The sequence below is a fragment of the Centrocercus urophasianus genome, unplaced genomic scaffold (genome assembly GCF_019232065.1).
Source record: "Centrocercus urophasianus isolate 14NV4802_14NV808 unplaced genomic scaffold, USGS_Curo_1.0 seq_17, whole genome shotgun sequence".
In the NCBI taxonomy this organism is placed as follows: Eukaryota; Metazoa; Chordata; class Aves; order Galliformes; family Phasianidae; genus Centrocercus; species Centrocercus urophasianus.
The window spans coordinates 16,925,188-16,947,649 of record NW_024884722.1 but is presented as its reverse complement, the minus strand read 5'-3'; the positions used below and the strand labels follow the sequence as shown (position 1 = coordinate 16,947,649).

The following is a 22,462-nucleotide window of genomic DNA, read 5'->3' as shown; positions in this document are numbered from 1 at the left end:
TGGAGTGTTTCTGTAGAGCCTGAGGGCCTGTTCCTCATGTCTCATAAGTAGGATTTCTTTGGCACTGGGTTGGGTTTTCTAGTGCCTGTATGGAAATAGCTTGCTTTGGTGAGAAGCAAGTCTGAGGCTTTGTGCTTCTCCTTGTTACATCCCTGCAGGGAAATAAACACTGTACCTTTCCACCTTCCTGATCTCTTTCTCCAAGCAATATCTATATGGCACAGAATGTCTGGAAGTTACTGTGTCAGAAATAAAATATTCCTTCATTTGTGGTATTTGATAGCTTATTTTTAATTCTAGATATGGCTTTGTTTTAGCTCTTTATTCCACAGAGGAGTACTGTGATTTTCACGCTCCTCCTATAAATTGTGTTCCCTGAGAGTGGATGTACTTCTTAGGCATCCTTTTCACTTCTTTCTTTGCCTGCACAAATATACCTGTTACTGTGTTTCTCCTTCCCAAACTGCAGAAACCATTCATACAGTGCTGAGAATATTTTTTGTTTGTTTGTTTGTTTTACTGTTTACTTTAAACTTTAAATTTACTGTTTAATCTTTGTACACATGCATGATAACAAATTCTGCACACTGTCATTCAGAGATTAGCAGTTTGAGGTTATCGTCTCTGAGCCACTTACTGCTCTTCCTCTGCCACAGGTTACTGTACTGTCAGTTCATCACAGTAGTAAAATCTCTGCTTTCCTTTATCTTTCAGCTTTGGATGAAAGCACCAGAAAATCTTGACCTTATTCTTTTTGCACATCTTGTGGAGATCTTGCAGTGCTCCAGGTACACAGCTAGTATTTAAATCAGCTGCATGTGGCTGAGACTGAGAGATTGATGTGGGCCCTATCCTAGTTGGAATGATTGGATTCTGTGTGAACGATTCATCTGCACTCATCTGAAACTTCAGGTGTGGAGTTGGTGATTTGATCAGACAGATGACAGCAAGACCAGACTAGGAAAAGCTTGCTGGTGACCTTCTTTATATGGAACTATGAGCGCACAATGAAAGTTAAAATGCATGTTAGGGAGAGGCATCTGAATCTTTGAAGGAGTGTGGAATTTATTTAAAAAAAAAAAAATAAAAGGGTAGGGGTAGAAGTCATGTGTTTAAAGCAACTATGATGTTTTTTTTTTTTTTTTTTTTTTTTTTTTTTTTTTAAAGAAAGTATACTTTCTTAACCAGTTCACTAGAGTTAAACGTATCTGAAGAGATGCAGCAATACAGAAGGGCTGAGTACAGCAGGATGCTAGGTTTCTTCATTTGGCACCAGAAAGATTTCTGCAGAGCTATTTGATGTCCCTTGCCGAGTTTTACAAGAACAGCATTTATTACCACCAACTCACTGCTTGACAAGTCAATAGTATTTTCTTTGAACTCACTGAAATGCAGCAGTTTCCTGCGGAGAGGGCAGATACAAAAGGTGGAAAACACACACAGACGTCTTTAGATCTCCATTGTTGACGCTATGTCGAAAATATTCAATTTGCCTGACAACGTTTGGTTGGTTGCCAAGGCAGCATTAGAAGCCAAAGGTGCAAAATATCAATGCAACCTGATTTGCTGAAACCCAGCAATTTTTGTTCTTTCCAGTAAAAGCTTTTAATAGTCCCTGTGCTTTTATGCAGAGGTGGATGTCAGAATGCTGAAGTTGCCCACCAGGTGCAAATGGTACCGAAGCTCATTTTCCTCTTCAGTGATCCTGAAATCAGTAACTCCAGGATCACTGTGGTCTGCACTATCCTATCCCACCTGCTGCAAGGATACTTTAACACAAAGGATGTTCTCAGGTAACATTCAAGTCTATTGCTTTTTCTCAGTTTGCAGGTGAGCTATTCTCCTGCCTGTGTTGGAGAGAAATCTGATAGAACTTCTCTAAGCTCACCTTTGGTAGGAGCCCCAAATCTCTGGCAACTCCAAAATCCCCACTGATTAATGACTCTTATGCCTTCAAAACAGTGTTACTTAAGCTTACGTTTATGTAACTCACAGGCTGGGTGATGGCCCTTAAAATGAAGGCATAAATAGTCCCACTGATACGGCTGGGACTATGTAGTGTCTGTACTTAATATTTGGTCTCACTAAAGCCTGCCCCTGAAGTATTGCAACCCCTTTAGTACTGGAACGTGGCCTCACTTATCTATGTACTCAATCATATTGGCTTGACTTGTATCCCAGCAACTGTACTTTTCGTACTTTCGAATTTCTGTCAGCTAAACATGTAATTGTCAGGAATTCATGAAATGAAGTGTTTCAATGCTTGTTTGCTTTCCATAGAATGCAGTGTCCTATTTATGTTCCCACTTAACACAAAGTAAATGCACTGCACAGAAGACAGCTGTTTTAAAGCTCTGTCTTTGACCAAGTACATTGTAGAGGCAGTTGCTGAAATTTGTGGTCTCTGCAGTCAGCTGTTAGCTCTATTGACAGGTAAAAGTATCTCAAGTGATTACTGTGGAGTAAGCTAACATGAACTTGCTGCTAGCCCCAATATTTTACTGGTGAAATTGTCTGATGTGTGTTCCTACCTTGGGCTGTATGAGTTGGCCTGTGTTCTGTGGCTTTTTTTTTCCACAGATGTATGAGCAATGGATTTGTTACATCACATTTGTATTATGCTAAGGAGTGAGCATGAAACTTTTAAAATCTCATAAATAGTTATTTTGTATGGTAATTGCGTTGGTTGTCAGGCCAATTGGTGCTGCATAAGTGGATAAAAACAGTCACCATCCTTTAACCTGCCTGAGAATAGAGACTATAGCAGGCTCTCTGCAGCACTAAAAGGTGCTGAGGTTTCTATTGCTCCCAGATTTTATGCTCAGCTGTTGGACCATTCCTGCAGAACAAATGATATTCTATCCTTCAAGGAACACCTTAAACATGGGCTGGAGGTTATGCACCTGCACAAATTGTGTATGTTGCATCTATCTGCATAACCAGTTAATGGGTTAAGGCAAACTACTGATGAAAAGAAGTTGCCAGTTTTCCTTCCTGAGTAGCTGCTGAGGCTTCTCTACTTTCTTCTTTACAATTGGAAACTAAATGCTAGTGACAGTGATATCCAAGTATCCCAAGTTCAGAGTCTGTCCCTGTCTCCAGCTTTATGTAAGCAGAGTGCTTAACCCAGTATTGCCATAGTTAGAGTAAAAGACCTTTAAAATTAGGAGATAAAACCACATGCACAGTAGAATAGACATTATTTACATTAGACAAATATCTTTTTTACTTCCTAGGTTATAAAGTTTTACCTTCCTATTTCAAGCTTGTTTCTGCAGCTGTTAGAATTTCTAGCAGTCATCATTAACATTCATTGTTAATGAACATTAGGGTATATATGTTATCTCAAGTTAATTAGACAAATCTTTTTATTCTGCTGACCAAAACTGCTGCCTTCTTTCTCTGGAAGGATTGGTTTGTTCCTTGTTTACACTTTGAAGCCCTCTTCTGTGGATGAAAATCAGCTATGCCTGGACAGTACAGCTGAGATGCCCAGTGAAGGTGAGGAACTACCTTTGGTGCATATGTTCTCATAGATGGCTGACATCCCCTCTTTCCTACAGCATGATGAACTCTAAATGTAACGTAATGCTGCTGCCGCCAGTGACAGGAAGAGATGCAACTCAGACGACTGGCTGGCAAGGGATAGGCTATGCTCATGTGACATAAAAGTGTGGGGAAGAGTTGCATTGTTACAAAGTCCCAGTGTGAAGAATAATGGAGTGTTAGTCACAATATTCATGTGGGAAGACCCGGTCTTTAGCAGGATCCTCCTCTCTGCTAAGCCACCAATATTTTAACTGTGTTGTCCAGACCTTACACATAATGTTGGATTTCACAGATGCACACTGAAATGAAGGCCAATTACATTGAAATTGCTTCCAACGTACTGGATGGAATAAAATTTCATTTGACAACCTGGATTTTCTATGAATGACTTGCTACACTTATAGCAGATAATTGTACGGAGCTCTGCACCTATTAAGTATTTCCATTCATTTAAGTCTCCTACGTATGGAGGAGCTTCCAAACAACTGACTCTTCTTGCCTGTGATCTCTCAGTTTAGACGATATGGGTTATTGCACCTCTAAGCAATATGAGGCAGACACCGATAACTGTAGTTTGTACCTATAGAATAGACATCACAGCTAGCAAATGCTTCCTATTCACTTTTTCCTCTCTAGTTAACTTGAGATTGCTTCCTATGGATTATTATTCAACGCGTAGTTCAGATGAGTTTTAAGAAGCTCTGAAGACAGAACTTTTATAATGTAAGCAGTAGTCATTTCTAATTTTTGTAGAAATTCTTATATGTAAAATCTGATATTGGCATCTTTTTACTTTGTAAGAACCATTGGAAGTACTTCCATTGGGATAATGTAATGCAAACAAGGTTGTTCATCAAAGCAATGGAACGTGTGTTTAGTTTCTTCATTAGTCTTAATACTTTCTGATATTTATAGCCTTAAGCCAAACATCTGGAAAGACAATCTGGCTTCGAAACCAGTTACTGAAGATGCTGTTAGATGTAATTTGCTCAGCCAAAATTCATCTGTCCTCTGAGTAAGTAGAAAATTTGGGAGGTAAAAATGATTCCTCTAGACTTCCTCTTTTTTGATGTTTGATCATGACAAAACACAATGTTATTTGCGTGTTAGAAAAAGGATAAGATCAGAGCAGATTCATAATTGTTTTGGCAATAATTTATCTGGGTTCACAGTCATCTCCATTAAAGAAAAAAAGCAACAAAGTTTCAAGTTTTCTAAAAAAGATCTCGAAGGAATGAAGAGTTTGCTGTTTCTTCATGACAAGAGTTGGAAAAATCTCAACTGTCTGAAAAGCGAACGTGGAATTAAAATCCCTTATCAGTCATAAACATGCCGTTATAGTTGTACCTTGAATAAGCAAAAGGAGGATTGCTGGATGCTGTAACTGTGCATTTCCATTTGTTAACTTACATTGGACTTCAGAATTTAAACTGGAATTTTGAATTTCCTAGGTTGAAAGACCTAGTTGGTGATGTAGTTTATATCAGTTATTGATTCTCAGAGGGAACATAATGCTAATAAGCTTTTTGTAAAAAGATGTTGAATTTAGCGAGAATGAAATGGCTTGAACTGCAAATGTCTTTACATCTTCATCAGTCTGTGCTGCAGCAAAACTTTAATCAGAATTTTTCCAGAAAAACTTGGGTGTCAAAATTACTCAGAGGTGATTTTGAAAGAGAGGAAACTTTTATTTACCCTATCTCTTTCCACGTATTTTCATTTCTCTGTTTATTCTAGGGCACAAGAGGAAGCTTTTTTAACTTTAGGGCCAGACTGGTTTCTACTGTTCACGCAGAGCTACCTGCACTCTAGCACAGTTGTGCTAGGAATCAAGCTACTGCTGTACTTTTTACACAATCGTTTGCTGCTGAACAAGTTCAAGGAAGGGATAGTGGCTGGCCGTTGGCTGGAAAACAGCACTGCTGGATTGAATATTCTAATGGGTACGTGTGTGTTGGTTTAATGCTCCTGAAACAATCCCTTGATCAAACTCAGTAGCAGAATTCTCTTTAATCTGGTTAGACCAAGAACTGGTGTTACTTTTCAGGGTGGGCTTATCCTAGTACCTCAGCTCTTCTGGGGTGAAAAGTGGAAGGAAGCTGCTTGGTTGCACTGGAGTTGTTGGCTTTTCTGATGAGAGTTTGCAGACATGAATTTTTTCATGTTTAAAATCAAGTTACATCACAAGCCTGTGAAGATTTCAAATGTCAGCTTGTGTGCTGAATCTTATCTTCCTTTAAGTTTTTTTCAGCTTTCTTTTTTCTAAGTATTTTTTTTTCACCTTCTTCCCAGCTTGGCAATAGATCTGTGGTTAGGCAAGAATAAAGAGAAAAGAGGAAAAATTCAGGGACAGTCTCCTGTAACAAAAGTGGCAATGGGAAAAATTGCTACGTTTTAGTCTTAAGTAGTTTTGTGAACTTCTAATGTTGAGATCTAGCAGAGTTACGAGTGGCCTAGGGCACATACAAAGGAGGATAAAGTTGAGTCAGTAATCTTATTTCTAATATGTTATTCATTTGTAGACACTTTCTCAGAATGTTTTCCTTTTCTTTTAAAGATAATTTAAAAACTCATCCTCTGGTACCTAACAGTGGCTCCATCTTGATTTTTGGGTTTTCTGTGTTGCAAAAATGTCTGACTGATCATGTCCACATCCCTGAGATCTACTTGCTGGTGGCAGGGCTCTTTCTTGCAACTCCATACAGTGAGCCACCTGAAGCAGCCAAGGTAAGAAAGAAGTAGTGGACAAGCATGAAGCTGCTGTAACTTTACTACTTTGACATTCTATGGCCTTTTGTATGGCAGGATTTACAAGAAAGCTACCATACTTAGTTTTTGTGATAGTTAAAAATCAATCATTCACACTTTAAGAATGAAGTATGTTAAGTTTGATTTCAGGAAATGTGTTCAGAGCAGATTTCTTCAAGTCTTTTAATACCTAATGCACATTAGAAGGCAATTCAGATTAGTTTTCGTATCTGTTCCTATGTTGTCAGGACTCATTAAAATCTCAAAGTTAGTGGATTTGGGTACTTCTTCCTGGTGTCCTGAGAAGGCGTAAGGCTTTCCTCCCCACAAATAATGCCAAAGATGTCTTTCAGAAGGGGACAATACATTAGGGTTAGATGTGAAGATGTGAATTGAGGTTTTGTAATTTTTTTTTTCTTTGAGCAGGTGGTGTTCTTGATGTGTCATAAATCTGATCCCTTCTTAAAAATATGTCTTCCTGATGTAGGGGGATCTTGACTCTATGTTGCAGTGGATCTTGCAGCAGCATGATACAGAGAATGTCCTCAAAAATGGGTTGTGTGCAGAGGCAGCTGCTTTACTGCTAGAAATGGTTAGAGCCATTGTGGACAAGGTAAGGCTTTTGTAGCAAGGTGCATATAAATCAATGAATATTAAAATGTTATAATTACAAAGTAAACAAGAGTTTGGCAAAGTAGATAATGATAACAAAGAGAGAATAGATAGAAAGCTTACCCCTATCCTGGGCTCACTTACAAAACTCTAGCAGAGCAGATTTCCAGAAGAGATACTTCCCCACTGGTAGCCAGCTCTTAAATAGGTCTAGAATTGCCTTCGCCTGTGCTCCTCTGGCTGACTCATTGCTCACCTCAGGTGATCAATCAGAGGTTCAGGCCGTGACTCAGCAGTTCCCATACACAAGGAAAAGTGGAAGTTGAATAGCATAACAAATTATGTGAGTGTTAGAGGTTCGTAACAGTACTGAGCCTAACTGTGAGCTTCAAAATGGGCTTCAAATGTTTGCACGTTTGATGCAATAAGCTTACGTTTAAGAATTCTGAACATAGAGATTAGGGTTTTACTCCCAGCATCGCCCATTTTGCTCATTCTTTATGATAAGAAAGGTATAATAAGAAATCTTGATTGGGTAAATCTTCAGCCTGCAAGCTGGGAGTTAGGTATTTGTGCCTTTTCTGGCTTCCCTGTGGTGGTGGTGGTGTTTGCTTACCAGCTTAGGAATACCTGTAAAGGAGCAAAGATAAGCTTTATCTAAGTATGGAATGCTGCCTTGACCAGGTGGGTGTTTGTGTTCAGCCCATTGCAGGTGCAGAAGTCTCCTGGGAGATTGTCTATCCGGGGAATGTTATACAATTTCTATGCTTGATCTATCACAGTTATACTCAGGACCCAGTGTGGCACTGTCCTGACTTGTTGAAAACTTTGGCTGTAGTTGCCTTCCATTCTGGAACACCCAAGGTATGTGAATGCGAGGCAGCACAAATCCTTCAGAAATGTGTTGCTGATTTAAAAAAAAAAAAAAAAAAAAAAAAAAAAAAAAAAAAAAAAAGGTTGTAAATTAAAATCCCTTTCTTGTTCATCCATGTTTTACAGGGAGGTTCTGAAGGTCTTTTGACTCCTGATGGTCCAGCAATTGCTGAAGGGAAGGGCTGTACTGATTCTTCTTCTCTCCCATGCCTCCCACATCCTGCCAAGAAACAAGTGTGGGATTTCATGCACATCCTCCTGATGGACAGTCTTCTCAACATCCCAGCAAACAAACAAGGACATCCACTTGAGCTGCTTCTTGAGGTTTCTTTTGTAGTCTTCAGTTCTTTTTGCTGCTCTGCTTTGCAATAGGGGTGGAAGGACAGAAGGCAGTTAACGTGCTAGTGGCCTAGTGAAGGGCTAAGAGTGACGAAGAGATGTGTTCAGTGAGCAATGTCAGCAGCCCGGAACAAGGCTGGATCACAGCTCTTAGCATGCATAACTTTCTGGCAGATCTGGACAACATACTTAATGGAATTCTAACCTTATCTGCAAGGAAGAGACTTCTTTTCTACCTACTCTGCATTCATGTCAACTAAGAGAATGCTACCTTTAGACAACAGCAAATGCATTTTTCAGGAAAAACCTAACATTAAAGTAAGGCATGGAAAATTTTCCTTTTCCTTAGTAATGCCTATGTATCATTAGAACTACCCCTTGAATTCTGAGACCAAAAGATTTTACATGAAGCATTACTGTATACTGTTCTTTTTTTTTCCCCAATTTCTTTTCAGTACCCAAATAACCCCAAATCATCTCTTAAAATAGATGAATAAAAACAATCAACAATTAACTGTAACAATTGAACCTTGGTTATGAATTCCAATCACTCAGAGCACTGGAAAGATTAAATCAGCAAATTGTCAATAGTCCAGATTCACTGAGGACAAGATTTCTTGGGAACCACCTGTGAGCCTCCATTCTACCCTTGTGCAAAACTTCACTTGTGCTCAGTATGCAGAAGGGCATTGTGCTGGCTCTCTGTTAGAGTGTAGACCTATGTAAGATGTTCTGTTCTGACAGATAGGGTATGAGGGTCTGCTGCTACATTTGTTGTCTGTTGACTGTCCAGGCATGTACTTTTCACAGGCTTTCTAGGAGAACTATTGTTTTGCCTTTGTTTGCCAGTTCTCCGTGAATATGATGAGAAAGATAACTTGTCACCTTGCATCAGCTTTTCATATGCCCTTAGCAAGGATTAAAGCATGGAAATGAAATAGAGTTATTGTTCTTTCTGTTTTTTTTTTTCTCCTTATCTTTCTAAAGCAGTGCCTAGGGTGTTAAGGGAGATGTTTGACAATGTAAGCTATCTCAGGTTATGCTGCTTCACTTGGAATCTCTTCTCATTACTGTGAGCACAACTTTTACCAAACAAGATCTACTGAAATTAAAGGCCTTTGAATAAAGGCTAGAAATGAATTTCAGAGTTTAACTTTCTAGGTGTTTTTCTGCTGTAGTAATGTGTACATGGTGACTATACAGGCTTCTCCAGAGGATGCCACCAGTGAGCAGAAGAAACACTTTCAGACAAAAGTCTTGCTTTCTGCTATGGATATCTTCAATGCCGTCAGCCAAGACGAAGGGAAAACAAGACCAAGAGGTGAGTGGTGAGATGCAGATCATTAGTTAGCTGACATTTGTTGTTTAGCTGTAACTATTAGGCAGACTTGGAAACAATATGTAGGACTCTATTCAACAATCTGGTCTGTGTGTTTAATTCTGCCACAGACCAGATTGCATGAATTACTGTAGTTTTGTAACATGTAAACTTAGGATATTCCTTGCGTGCTTCTGGAAACAGCCCTTGTTAACTTAGTTGTTGCTGCTGTACTTGCTGAGTCATTGGTGGGACCAGTCCTTCATGACAGCATTTTAGTGAGATTGATTCTGTCCCTCCGGTCTAATTAACTTGTTTCTGCTAGACATAGAGTTTTCTTAGACACGTCCCACCTCTGAGTAATAGACATCAATCCATTAAGACTCAGCTCTGATAGTCTCAGATCTCACTTATTTTACATCCCAGTATGTTTCTGGGATGATCACCCTCTTGTATCCTCTCCAGGGAATAGTGATCTTCATAGCTCTTCAGAATCAACTGCATCTGTATCCATGATGAACGTTACTTATTTTGCTCAGAAGCTGATTGAGAAAATGAACAGCAAAATGTTTGCCGCGGACTCCAAGCAAATCCTGCTCTTCATTGCCAAGCAGATTACAAGGGTAAGTCACATGTAAGACTTATTCAAACCATTGTCAACATTTTCTGTTTCACAGCATGGTGGTGATGCCACAATTCTCAAGAAAATGGCTGTAATCTGCTTATTGTTGTTATTCCTGTTTTCTTGCATTAGCTCATTGTGGCTGTGAATGACAACCAGAGCTAGACTGTTAGCTCTTCTGCCTGTGCCACTGTCTGTTGCCTACACATGTATTATTGAATGAGAAAAAATTACTCTTCCACAATTCAAGAGACTTTCACAGAACTACTGGAAGAGTGAGTTCGTACCTAACCAATGGTCTGGGGGAATATTCCTGAAATAACTTTACAACAACTAAAAGAAGTGAAAGGAATGGATCCTTGGTGATGGGAGTTCTTTGAACAAGCCAAGTACGCTACTGTTTTTTTTTTTTATTTTTTTATTTTCACAGGTCTTAGAAGCCCCTGTTTCTCAAAAGGATGTTTACCTCAGTACCATGTACAGCTGTTTAAACAGAGCCATCCTCTACTGCCTCTCCAGGCCACAACAGTCACTTCCAGAACAGTTTAATGTCCTGAATGCTCTCAGTGTTCTGCAGGAGCAGTGGGACATTATTTTTGCAACTTACAACTCAAGTAATAATTTCGTTATCTGCCTAATGCACTGCCTTTGCCAACTGAATTCTGGCAGGTACAAATGTTTGTCTCAGTATGTCTACTTAACTCTGTGCTATCATGTATAGCAGTGGGTACAGAAAGGGGCATCTTGCAGTGGTGCCTGCTTTCAGTTGAAATAATACTATGTTACAGTATTATATACTATAATACAGTATGTTACAAGTGCCTTCAGTAGGTCAGAACAAAGATCTAGGTGGCCCTGACTCCTACATCGTCTAATTCTGGCCCTTAGAAAAGAATGAGAGCAGGGCAAATGCTAGGGGATGCTTTCCTGCTTGATTCTTTCAATCTCTAGTCTTCTCAGTTCATGAACTTCCTGACCATTTGGGGTCTCTCAAGCTGCTTTAGATTTTGTGACGGTCCATTTTACCTGCATGGATTTTAAGAAGGGTCGTGATCTTTTATTCCCCAGCTATTGATAGCATTTCTGGATCCATGTATGAGTTGTAACAAACTTCATAAAGCCACCAGACATTTACTTTGAGTACTACTGTTTATCTGAAATTCCTGGTGTTCTTTACCTATTCTCTGACACTCCACACCCTAACAACTGTAATTTTTTTTGGCCAGGATGTTCTTAACTGTAATAATACGTGATACAAGTACCATGGTGCTAAAGTATGTGGCTTTTGTAAACTGAATAAGTAAGCAGATCAGCTCTAAGATATAGCAACACAGTGTTTACTGCATAATGGGAGATAACTCCAGCGAGGAAATTTAGAGCAAAGAGGTTGCATACAAGGTGCTCAGGAGAGATGTAGAAGAGGTAGATGGTGGAGGTGGATTTGGCTACCTCAGAACAGTCCTGTGCTTTGGCTAATTGAGGTAAATGGTAGCTACACCATGGATTACAGGGATAAGACTGCATATGTAAAACATAGTGATCCATAGGATCTTAATGAGTGCTCCATAACTTGAAAAGACAGATTGGCTGTCATTTAGTTTCCATTTCCAGTAAATTCTGCAGTGTCATCTGATTGGTTGTTGTAAGCAATTGAACCTGGGAATATTGACCTGCTACATGAATCAGATAGGAGAGGATGAGAGGAAATATCTCTAGCTTTTTTCACTGTTCTTGGTTTTCTACATCTCCTTTCCTCACATGCTCTCCTTTTCTTTTGCCATAGCTATCCAGAAGGTTTTGGGGTGGATGCAAAACCAAAACTGGCTTCATATCACCAAATTTTCCTTGCACCCAGTGAAGAAGAGGTGGGCAGCCTGCCTACTCCAGATGATGGTAATTCATTGCACACACTGACATCAGCTTACAGAGTAGGGAAGTGCCTGGCCCAGACGGCTATCCATACAGCTTGTGCACACACTGCTGAATTCTCTTTAGAGTTTATAGGAGCTGCAAATCATGTAGTAGAAAAGGATTTTTTTATGCAATATATTTTAATTCCAAATTCATATTCCATGTCCTTGGGAATAATAGATATGTTTAGCAATCTCTTCATCAGATCATGACCACTATCAGTGCACTGCTACTTGCTATTTATAGTTCTGATTCTTTTTTTCAGGATGCATATAGATTATCTCTTATACATAGGAAGAAGCATGTGGCTCTTTAGAGAAAAATGTGAAAATATATGGGCACGATTCATTGAGGAGTCTGTCAATTGAACCATATTGCAGAGGGATACTCCAAGTTGGTCTGACTTGCAAGGAAAGACAGCAGAACAGCTCAGCACTTCCTTGTACAGCTCCTGCTGCTATATCAGATTGTTTTATGACTTGCCATGTTTGGATTGTTTCCTCTCACCATCGCTGATTCTTGAGGAATCACATTTAGGTGCTTTAGAACTCCATGTGATAAGATCATCAAACTTCTGATGAGATGTTTTTTGAGAGATGAACAGAAAGAATCATTTGTAGCTCCTACTCATTTCACTCAGGCAGCTGAAATGTGTTTTTGTGTATTAGACTAAATAGTCTGGCTTTGAATGTGTGGAGGCAGTGAGTAGAATGAACAACTTTACAGACTCCAGCAGTGTTTTTCCAAATTAGATGTTTTTACTTTATCTGCTGCTTGACATGCTACTGATAAATTGATTCTTCGTTCATTTTGTTGTCTTAGTTCATCAGGAGATTCTGAGAACAATAGAAAACATCTGGAAGCAGCTCATCTCACAGAGGCGGCAGGCACTGGAGGACATTTACAACATGGATCTCTCTGTAAAAGGAAGTGACAGAGAAAGGGATATAAAGATAACTGAGATCACTCCTTTATGGGAAGAAATGATGGCAAAGTCTTGGCAAAATTTTCTAGGTCTCTACTTTTTTACATAATATTCACTTTAGCAAGCAAAGGCGTTGCAGTAAATACAGCACATAATGTAAAACTGCTGATTCCTTGGCTGTACTCATCTTATTTTTAGTAATTTACTACTGTAACTGTTTTCTGTGTTGACCTGCAAGAAAGACATTCTTTGATAATTGTATCCCATATAATGTAATAGTTTAATGGGGGGGGGGGGGGAGGTATTTGGGTGAAGGTCATCCCAATGACAATTTTCTATGGTAAACCTCAGTAAGACTTTCAAACACAGGCTTTCAATGTTCTTGTAAGTACAAGGTGTTCGGTGTTCGCTAGTGTAAGATGATACATTATACACGACCTTCCCAAAAGCTCAACTTCAAGATCTTTTTTTTCTTTTTGGGCTGACAGCATCTGAAAAGAGAGTTCTTCAGAATAAATCAGTACTAGGCCTGTCTCAAAGCAAGCATAATTCCTGGAGTGAAAGCCTCTCTTCAGCTATGAGATTGATGCCTAGCCGAAATACAAAGGAAATAACATGCAAATCTGAGGTAACACCTGCTTTTTGTCTTTTTTTGTCTCTCCTTTTCCTCTGGCATGGTTCTGGAGAATTTGTCTGGATTTGGAAGGCTTCTGGGTATCTCTGAAATGTTCCCTTTGGAAATTAGACACCCATTGCTACTAAAGTTGCTTTCCTAGCATTCAAGACTAGAAAAGATGAGTAATTTTTTCTGACCTCCTGGATAGCAATTGCCAGGAAGCTTTACTTTGAGTTTGCCTTTCAGTGAATGAGGTGGGAGATGATCTAGAGCTTAAGTTAATAAGCAATGTTGGAACTCTCTGAGGGCAGTCCAAGTGTTTTTGCAGTAGTGTTGGCGCACTCATGCAGACTGGACAGAGGTATCTACGTGACCATAATCAGTCATCTAGAGTTTATTAGATCAGTCTTGGAGCAGCACTGACGTATTGTGAAATAGCTTTAGACTAACAGATCATCTGCCCATGTATGGAATGATTATGTAGCTCACATGGGGTAAGAAAACATGGTTTATCCTAGAAACACTGTCATTTTGTGTGCATGTGTAGCTATTTTTGCTGGAGAAACTTTATGCATGTCCAGTATTTAGGAATTCATGCCTCTGTGGAAAAGGAAGTTCAGAAGTTGTGCTACCAACTGGGTTTGTTAATAGTATTTCTGGTCATCCATGCTTTTCATCTTCCTTCATGTACCTCCCATTTAATGACTTAAATCCTGCTTGTCAACATTATCTGTTAGTTCTTTAGTAGTGCTTTTTACACATGGAGAGAGAGACATTTCTGTGTTTTTTTTGCTAGGTGATTGTCCAGAAAACCAGTTAGTTGTGTGCGCTGGGGTTAGAGTAGCTATGGGGTGGGGAAGCACTGCATTGACAAACTATTCAGAGCTGATTCAGTGGGTCACCTTAAAACTTGGCATTCTCATCTTAATGCGGTGCAGAACGTATCAAGGTCTTCTCTTCTATTGAAGAGACTGTCTGCTACAGCACCAGCTAAAGGCATTTGAATCCTCAAGCTCAAGTTGCGGCAGGCTGAAACTTTATCTCCAGTGATCACTGCTTCATTTTCAGGTGTATTGATGAGAAACTATGATACCCAAGTAATGTGCCTGATGATAGTGCCTTGCTGAGGAGCAGTCTTTTTTTCAGTGTGCCACAGCATCCTTCTCATTCCTTAAAATCATTTGCTGCTTAGAGTGAGCAAGTTCTGCTCAGGTACATATGTAGACTGTGATGTCATACTGCAAGAGCATCGACTATTTGCCCTGGGGTCTGTTTAATTATTTTTTAAAATTAATTTTGATTATTACAGCTGATTACACCTCAGTGAGCAATGTAATTGATATTTGTAAATGTATCCCAAGGAACATTTTGTACAACATGCTTTCTGCTGTTGAAGGTTAAAGACTCCGTTATTGGTTTTTCCCTAAATATGCCCACATCATTAGTTCCTCCAGTGAAAAGGTTGCCATCTGGAAAAGGCAGCACAAAGACATTATTCAGGCACAAGTGCATGAAATTGGTGTTTCTGCATCTTCTGTCTCTCTTCTGCAAGGAAGCGGCTTGTAATTAAAGGAGCTGAGTCTGAAGGAAACATTACTCATCTGATGTTATTCCTTATCATGTCAAGGACTGACAGCTCCGTACCTCTGATAAATTGTTCCTCTCACTGAGATGCAAAGCTACAGTTCCAAATATTGTTCTCCACTCTCCCTCTCCCTACTTCTCCCTCCAGCCAATATTTGAAAAAGATTGCTACACTTTGCAGAGATAAAAATTTATAAGGGGAAAAAAACATGGTTTTCCATAGTCCTTTTCCTTCATAAGAAAAATAAAATATGGCTTTCTCAGTATCAAAGTAAGCTGGGAGCACCAGTTACATTTAAAGTAAATGAGATTCCCATCAAATGCAATTGATAAGCTTCTGCAGATTTAATTTAATTGTATTCTGGATTAAGTTTTTTGGACTTGCAGAGTGTCTCTACACTGCTGTACCAGTATAGAAATGACTATACATTACAACTAGGGATTGATAGATGAAAATAGTCTCTTACTAATTTAGTGTCAAAATGTCTGCAATGGAAAAATGTGTAAATAATGTCAAAGAACACTTGGAACTTGATTTGGTGTTATATTATGGTCTCTTATCTTAAATGCATCTGTTGAAGGAAAAAGGTAACGATCATATAAAGGCTGAAGTTGGAAGGTATCCCATCTTGTTCATCAAGCTGTTAATCAAACAGCGTCACCTAGAGCAGATAGTTTCTGAGTGTCTCCAAAAACTTGAATTCCACAAGCACTCTGGGCAACTTCAGTGCTCAGTCACATTCACAATAAGAAAGTTTCTTGATGTTCAGATGGCACATCCATTTGTTTGTGCCCACTGTCCTGTCACTGTGCCACTGAAAGCACTAGCCTTCAGATATGCATCTGCAAACACTATTAGACATTTTATACATATTGAGAATCCCTCGAACCTTCTCTTTTTCCTAGACAACATAGTCTCAACTCTCCCTATCTTTCCTCATGTAAGAGATGCTCAAATCCTTGCTCATGTTAGTGATCCTTTGCAGGACTCCATCCTGCATCTCCATCTCTTTCTTCTACTGTGGGTCTTCCAACTGGACACAGTACTCTAGATGGAATATATTTACTGAGAGCTAAGCACTGTTGTTCCTAAGTGAGAAAAATATTTGTGAATTTGAGAATGGTGTAGGAAGCCAGTCAAAATTTGAAAGCTTTGCTTTCAAGTACAGTACAGGGAGGAAAAGGGTGTTGATTAGTGAGTTATTATTTGCATTCAATAAGGAGTCAGATTAAAGAACATGAAGCAGTAGTAACATTACCTATGGATTTAGAGCAAGCCACATTTAGACAAAGGCAGGTGCTTCTTTAGCACTTACAAACTGTACAGGAAGCTTTTAACTTGTTTTGTACAGTGTCAAGACTGACTGACTTATCTGGAACAAATCACAACTACATCACAGGTACAGAATTAGTCCTGCCTCCCCCCCACCCTCCCTCCATGAGTCAATCAAAAAAGACTACAAAACTTCTCTCCTGTTCTCAGTTCTCTTCTGGCTGTTAATGTTGTTTCCCAGTTTTGACTGCTGTATATATACAGATTTTTGCATTAGGTACAAAGGAGTGTGGAGAAATTACTTGTTAGAAACTAAAATTCTTAGATCATTCACAATCTATTGGGTCACACAATTCGTGTGCAGATATCTATATCTGAACTGGAAGGCTGATGTGCATCTCCAGACTCTTGCTGGGGCAGAGAATAGTTGGCCCCAGCATATAAATGAATGTTAACACTCAACATGCTGCCAGTGACTTTTTGATATCCGTGGGAGATGGATGTGAGCTTAGGGACTTGGCCACAATCACCCAAAATGTAAAGCTCAACATTTTGTTCAGCTGCCTGTAGTGGGTCAGTGCCTTCCAACACTAGCTGCTTTTATCCTGTATTGTTACAGCCTCCTTCATTAAATGACTGTAGTAGGAGTAGTGAAGAACAGGGAGGGATTGGACAAAACGAACTTATAAATGTACGTGTAACATTTGGGATACAGGGAAGGGCATGCTTAACAGTTCGTGGAAGGTGAAATAAAAAATAAAAAATTTCTGAAACATAATCACAATTATTATTTAAACAAATATTTTTCTTATCAGTCATTCTGTTAGTTTTCTACCAGCTTTTCAAGTTAACTGAGTTAAAACAAGCATACATAATGGTATTTCTTAGAAAAGTGCATTACTTGTGTAACATTTTTGTCTTCATAATAGAAGGATAATTAACATCACTAATTATCTAATTAAGTTCATTAACCATCTACCAACAGTGCACTGTGAAGTTGACATTATGTTCTACTGTCAACAAATGCTTTGATTTCTTAGGAAGTAATTAAAATGTAAATTAGCATGTCATTAAATGCACAAGGGAAGATTGGAATCAAATATTCATTTCAAACTGCTCACAGCACACATTTTTTTGTTCAGTGAAAGCAGGCACTTTGCTATTAATGATGTATATTAAACAATTTCCATTATAATATTATTGTCTTGTTTAATAACTGGCTCAAAGCTAAATTACAGTATGCTGCAGCAAGCTGGAAAAGTTTCTTTAACTTTGAACAAAGAATTTTTTTTGTCCTTTTAAGCAGTTATATGATCATCTGTTCATTTATCAATTTCAGATACTTTGAAGATCGTAAAGAAATAGCCCAAGAGGTGAGCAAGTTAGATAACAGCTAAATGAAAACCAAAAATACAGGGCTATGTAATTTTATGTAATACAAATCATAGAAATTTCTGGAATATTTGGAATTAATTTTCTCTATTTAATAGAGAAGTCAGAATACAAAGATAATGTAATGGTGAATGCAAATCATTAGGCTGTCTCTCCCACAATCATCGTCCCCCCCTTCCCCAGCAGCAATTGCTATAGGAGGTGGTGTGTCCCAGCATGATGCATAGTAGGGAATCTATCCCAGGAACATTTTTCCTTTCTTGATTTGTAGCAGCTACAGTTCATCTAAAACCTGTAACACAAGATCCATTACCCTTCCAAAACTTCTTATTGGCAACTATTCCAAGGGAATTTTTCAGTGTTTTTTACACTGTTGTCCTATGACAGTGTACTCCCAAGTTCCTTAATTTGATTACACATTATGTGAAAAAAAATCTTTTTTTTTTTTTTTTTGTTTCCTTCATCTTTTTATTCCTATTTTGATTTTATTTTTTCTTTCAAGTTCATCTGGTTCAAGTTTAAGCTTGGATATGGAATTTCAGCCCAAAGAGTTTAATGCCTAAAGCTGGTAGCATTGAAATCTCATCTTTCAAGAGCTGCTGGATGCAGAGTTTTATTTTCACATAACAGAGATCGTGCCAATTGAATTGAATGGTGTGAATGTGGATGAAAAAAGTTTTGTTTTGGTACAGAGAAGCCCTGGAAACAGATGCTAGGCAGTGAGACAATTATTTTTTTTTCTCTGCTGAATACGGAAAGAAAAATCATTTTCCATATTTCTTGGTTCAGAGACATCTATTTTCTTCAGGAGTTTTGATGCAACGTTTCGTAATAATTTCAGGAGAATTATTTGTTTTAAATTGCTTTACACAGGGATTTCTAAATCACGTTATTTTTATTGAAAATCCTTAAAAGGAGAAGAAATATGACCAATTTTACTTTTCCATGTGTTATGAGTTTATATGCAGGGAGCAGTATAAAGTATACATAGGAGTTCAGGTGGTGAGAATATCAAGTTTCTATTAGAGAGCAAGGTTTGGAGAGAGCTGAAAGTATAACTGGGTGGTGGTACCTGCAAGTGGAGAACAGGAAATCAGCAGAGGCCCTAGAAATCTCTGCAGGGTGATCTTAAATGTTTCTCCTGAATGAGGGCACAGGTTTCTTACCTGTGCCATCACTCCATGTTCTTCTTGCCCTTGTTAGCCAAGTTAAAGATAAAGCTTTGTTGCACTTGTCTGTGCCCCATTCACACTTTCTGTTGCAGAGTATCATGTGGAATATAGGATTGTTCTACAGGCTCTAAAAAGCTATAGAATGATCATATCACCTTTATTTATGTGCTGTTTTATAAAACTGGTAATTTTGGAAGCCAGGAGAAAGAGGTTACTTTGTGTTCTGGACCCTGAGCTAAGCCTATACTAGTGTTGCAGCTAAAGCCTCACCTTTCAGTGCTCACTACCTCTTCTGTAACAGGAGAGAAACTGTGCTCAAGAGGTTGAGTGAATTATCCCTAAGTCACAGAAGGTATTCTTAGAGACAGGAATAAAGGATAGGCCTCACCTTACGTTGTGTTTTTTTGCTATTAGGAAGTAACTTCTAACTGCTCTGACAGGAATTCATATGTTCAGTAGTAGTATCAGCTGTTGAAGAGGGATGTGTGTGCACGCTTCTATAGCAACTATGTGTAGTATGTATTTAAGTAGGGCAGTTTCTATGCTGCCAAAGTGTAGCTGATAATACAGTGTAGAAATCTCATCACGTGTACCCTGTAGTTCGGGTTTATCCTCTTGAAACTCATCACTCCTGTGTGTGGGTATGTTTATGGTGCACTGAAATACGGAGGTTTTTCTCATTAAGTTTGCTATTCCCCAACCAACTGGCGATGCCAGGAATCCATCCATGATCCTTAGGAGCAGTTGGCAGTGTGCATTAGCCTCCTAGCGGGTTGAGGCACGAAGCTCACATGCCACACTTAACTGCTGGAACTACAGTCTATTGGAAAGCGAAATGAATTTTGGCAAAGTAACAATAAAATCCACATGGCGATAACAATTTTGTGATTCAAAAGAGTGCAAACAGTCCTCAGTGTGGAGAGTATGTGCCAAGGACTAGGACAAACTACTCTTTGATCTGCTAGGAAAAACATTATTTGCCTTAGTATAATGTTTGCTACCTGATGTCTAATGAAACAACTTCTCCTCTTAAGTAGTGAACCTACTCACTTCCCAGTGCATGGTCTGTTCCTTGAGAAATAGTTGAGTCGCAGGATGGGTGGCCTGTTTGCTTGGGATATCTGGCTTCTGATTCACCATGTTAGATGTGGAAGTTTGGTGACTGACTTGGCTTTCATTGGAAAGCCCCTTTGTCTTCTGTAGCTGAGTTCCAAAGAGCCAGTGAACTGAAGACTTCAGCCAGCTTTAGTAATTCACTGTGGCACTTGGATGCTTCTCAGTAATGCTCTGGATGCTAACTGGAATCCTCTGCTTCTGAGGCTGATTTATTTTCTGTCATCTAGCAGGAAAAGTCCAGAAGCATTCAGATTTAGTTGCATATTTTTGGGAAGGGGGAAGAAGTTCTGGTTAGATTAGTGGAAAAAGGATGAGAATGAGAAATGAAGCGAATACTACAAGACAACGTTTGTATTTTGGAAGAGTTTAACTTCAAAACCTAATTGTTGCCAATCTAGCTCTGTAGCTATGTAATAGCATTTCAGGAATTTTCTGTTAAAACAATTATTGGCTTTAGATGATGACTGAAGTAAAACTGAATTTTATAAAATCACATTTATTTGAGTTCTGTGTCATTAAAAATTCATTTCTCTGATTCAAGACGGGAGAATGGTTGAAATATTAAACTTGCAGTAATTTCACGTTTTTGCCTTTCTAATGATGTTTGTTTTCTGTATACTGGCTTTAGTAATCATTGCCCATAAAGGTTTTAAGCCTGCTTAACTGTCACATTTAAGGTGTCCAAGCATTTGTTACGTACCATATTTATATCTTAACGCTTGGATTTACAGTGACATCTGTGCATCACTTTAGTAGCAGAAAAGTCATATATAAAAGAAATTGTGCAATTTTGTTAGTAGTTTGACTGTTCTGCAGATGCACGGTCTGGTAATATCACTGAATAGATTTTTATCTGAGGACCTACATTAATTTTATTTATTAGGAGGATTGTTGCGTATTTTTTTGTACATGTGTGTTCTGTGATGAAGCACAGCCTGTAACTCACAAAAGAAAGCCTCAAAGCATGGAGCTCCTATGACATAATATATATTTTTTTAAGAATGAACTGTGGCATATATGGAATCTGCATCACACTTTGTGAGTTTATTATGGAAAGCCTGAATATTGATGGACTGCAGCAGTGTGAAGTGGTGTGTGTGTATGCATATATATACACATACACACACCAATAGTGTAGGCAGTACACATATGAAAATAATAAAAGGAAATATAGATATAAAATAGTCCAAAGCTCAGTAAAGAATTGTTAATTTGGAAGTCGCACCTCAATTGTTTTTGGTTTTGTTTTTTTTTTTTTTCCCAACCATTTCTTATTGCAAGATGTCCTTCAGTTGCTTTTGTTGAAAGAAATTACAGAAAACCTACTCACTGGGCATTTTTAGGATGATGATTTTCTCTGCTCCAGCATTTTTCTCCCCGTTGGTTATACTGTTCCTCATTGCTAATAATTTTTGTTTTTATTTGCATGATGTCTTCATGCTGCAAGAGGAGGAAAAATGGCTTTGGCTTCCAGTTGTTCATTTGGCAGTGGTTGTATTGTGTTGTTTTTTTTTGTTGTTGTTGTTGCATGTTTTGTTGTTGGGGTGTTTTTTGGGACAGAGCTTGTAAATTCCATCATCTTTTCAAGCTGTATGTATATCTGGAGAATGTGAAGCAGCAAGATGACCCGATTGCACTTCAATTAAGTGCCTAGGTCTGCAAAGTAGAGGAGTTGCTATAAGGAAGACTTAAAGCATGATACCACCCTAAGCGTGTCAGTGTGACCTTTAGGTTTGATCTTCCATAGCATACTGCTCATGTTTCCCTCCTTCAGATTTGCTTTTCTATATATAAAACACAAACCTTATTATGTCACACAGTGCTAACAATTATCATAGCCAGTACCTCTCTTCTTGTTAAAAATAAATACTGAACTGTGGCAATGTTGCATTAGATCTGCTGTGTACATTTGCCATTTTAAGGGGTAGCCACCTATAGTGTATGATTTCAGTTGTCTTTGAAATAGAAGCTGCTTATTCATTAGGAGGCTATGGCTAATACTCACTCATCAATTATTGCTATATATTTTAATTATTTTGAGCAAACACTGAAAGTCTAGTCTGTATGCTATAGTTTACTGGATATATTTTAAAGTTGTTTTTCTTTCTTTTCCTAGTAACAGTGATCTCCAATTTTGTTAGCCGTTCATTTTTATAACCAGATGGTTTTCTTGCAGGGGTGTTCACTAGGGATGTGTTCATCTGGTTGAAGATGACTAGTTATTGCTAATTTGGAAGCCATAGTGGTTAGTCTTTTCTGCTGGCCTCATCTGACAAGAAGTTTTTTCTTCTTAGAGCCCCATGTGTGTTCCAAAGACTAGGGGCTGGGACAGCAAAGTCGGTGAGAGTCTTTGGAGCGTGGGCTTTGACCTCAGGGGTCTGATCGATGACCATGACTGAAGTACAAGCTATA

The 22,462-nt window shown here is 38.6% G+C and overlaps 1 protein-coding gene across 6 annotated transcripts in view; it reads left to right on the top strand.

The window, feature by feature from the left end:
• Positions 1 to 22,462, top strand: part of WDFY4 (WDFY family member 4) — a 127,763-nt gene that overhangs the window by 48,358 nt on the left and 56,943 nt on the right. For all 6 annotated transcript variants that reach the window (XM_042818027.1, XM_042818026.1, XM_042818029.1 and 3 more), the window contains exons 26-40: positions 715 to 788; positions 1,632 to 1,793; positions 3,410 to 3,501; positions 4,465 to 4,564; positions 5,287 to 5,492; positions 6,107 to 6,276; positions 6,785 to 6,910; positions 7,612 to 7,773; positions 7,909 to 8,106; positions 9,325 to 9,442; positions 9,905 to 10,062; positions 10,492 to 10,730; positions 11,845 to 11,954; positions 12,795 to 12,986; positions 13,386 to 13,525. In XM_042818027.1, coding sequence (XP_042673961.1) covers positions 715 to 788; positions 1,632 to 1,793; positions 3,410 to 3,501; positions 4,465 to 4,564; positions 5,287 to 5,492; positions 6,107 to 6,276; positions 6,785 to 6,910; positions 7,612 to 7,773; positions 7,909 to 8,106; positions 9,325 to 9,442; positions 9,905 to 10,062; positions 10,492 to 10,730; positions 11,845 to 11,954; positions 12,795 to 12,986; positions 13,386 to 13,525 — 2,247 coding nt within the window. The remainder of the gene's footprint in view (positions 1 to 714; positions 789 to 1,631; positions 1,794 to 3,409; positions 3,502 to 4,464; positions 4,565 to 5,286; positions 5,493 to 6,106; positions 6,277 to 6,784; positions 6,911 to 7,611; positions 7,774 to 7,908; positions 8,107 to 9,324; positions 9,443 to 9,904; positions 10,063 to 10,491; positions 10,731 to 11,844; positions 11,955 to 12,794; positions 12,987 to 13,385; positions 13,526 to 22,462) is intronic.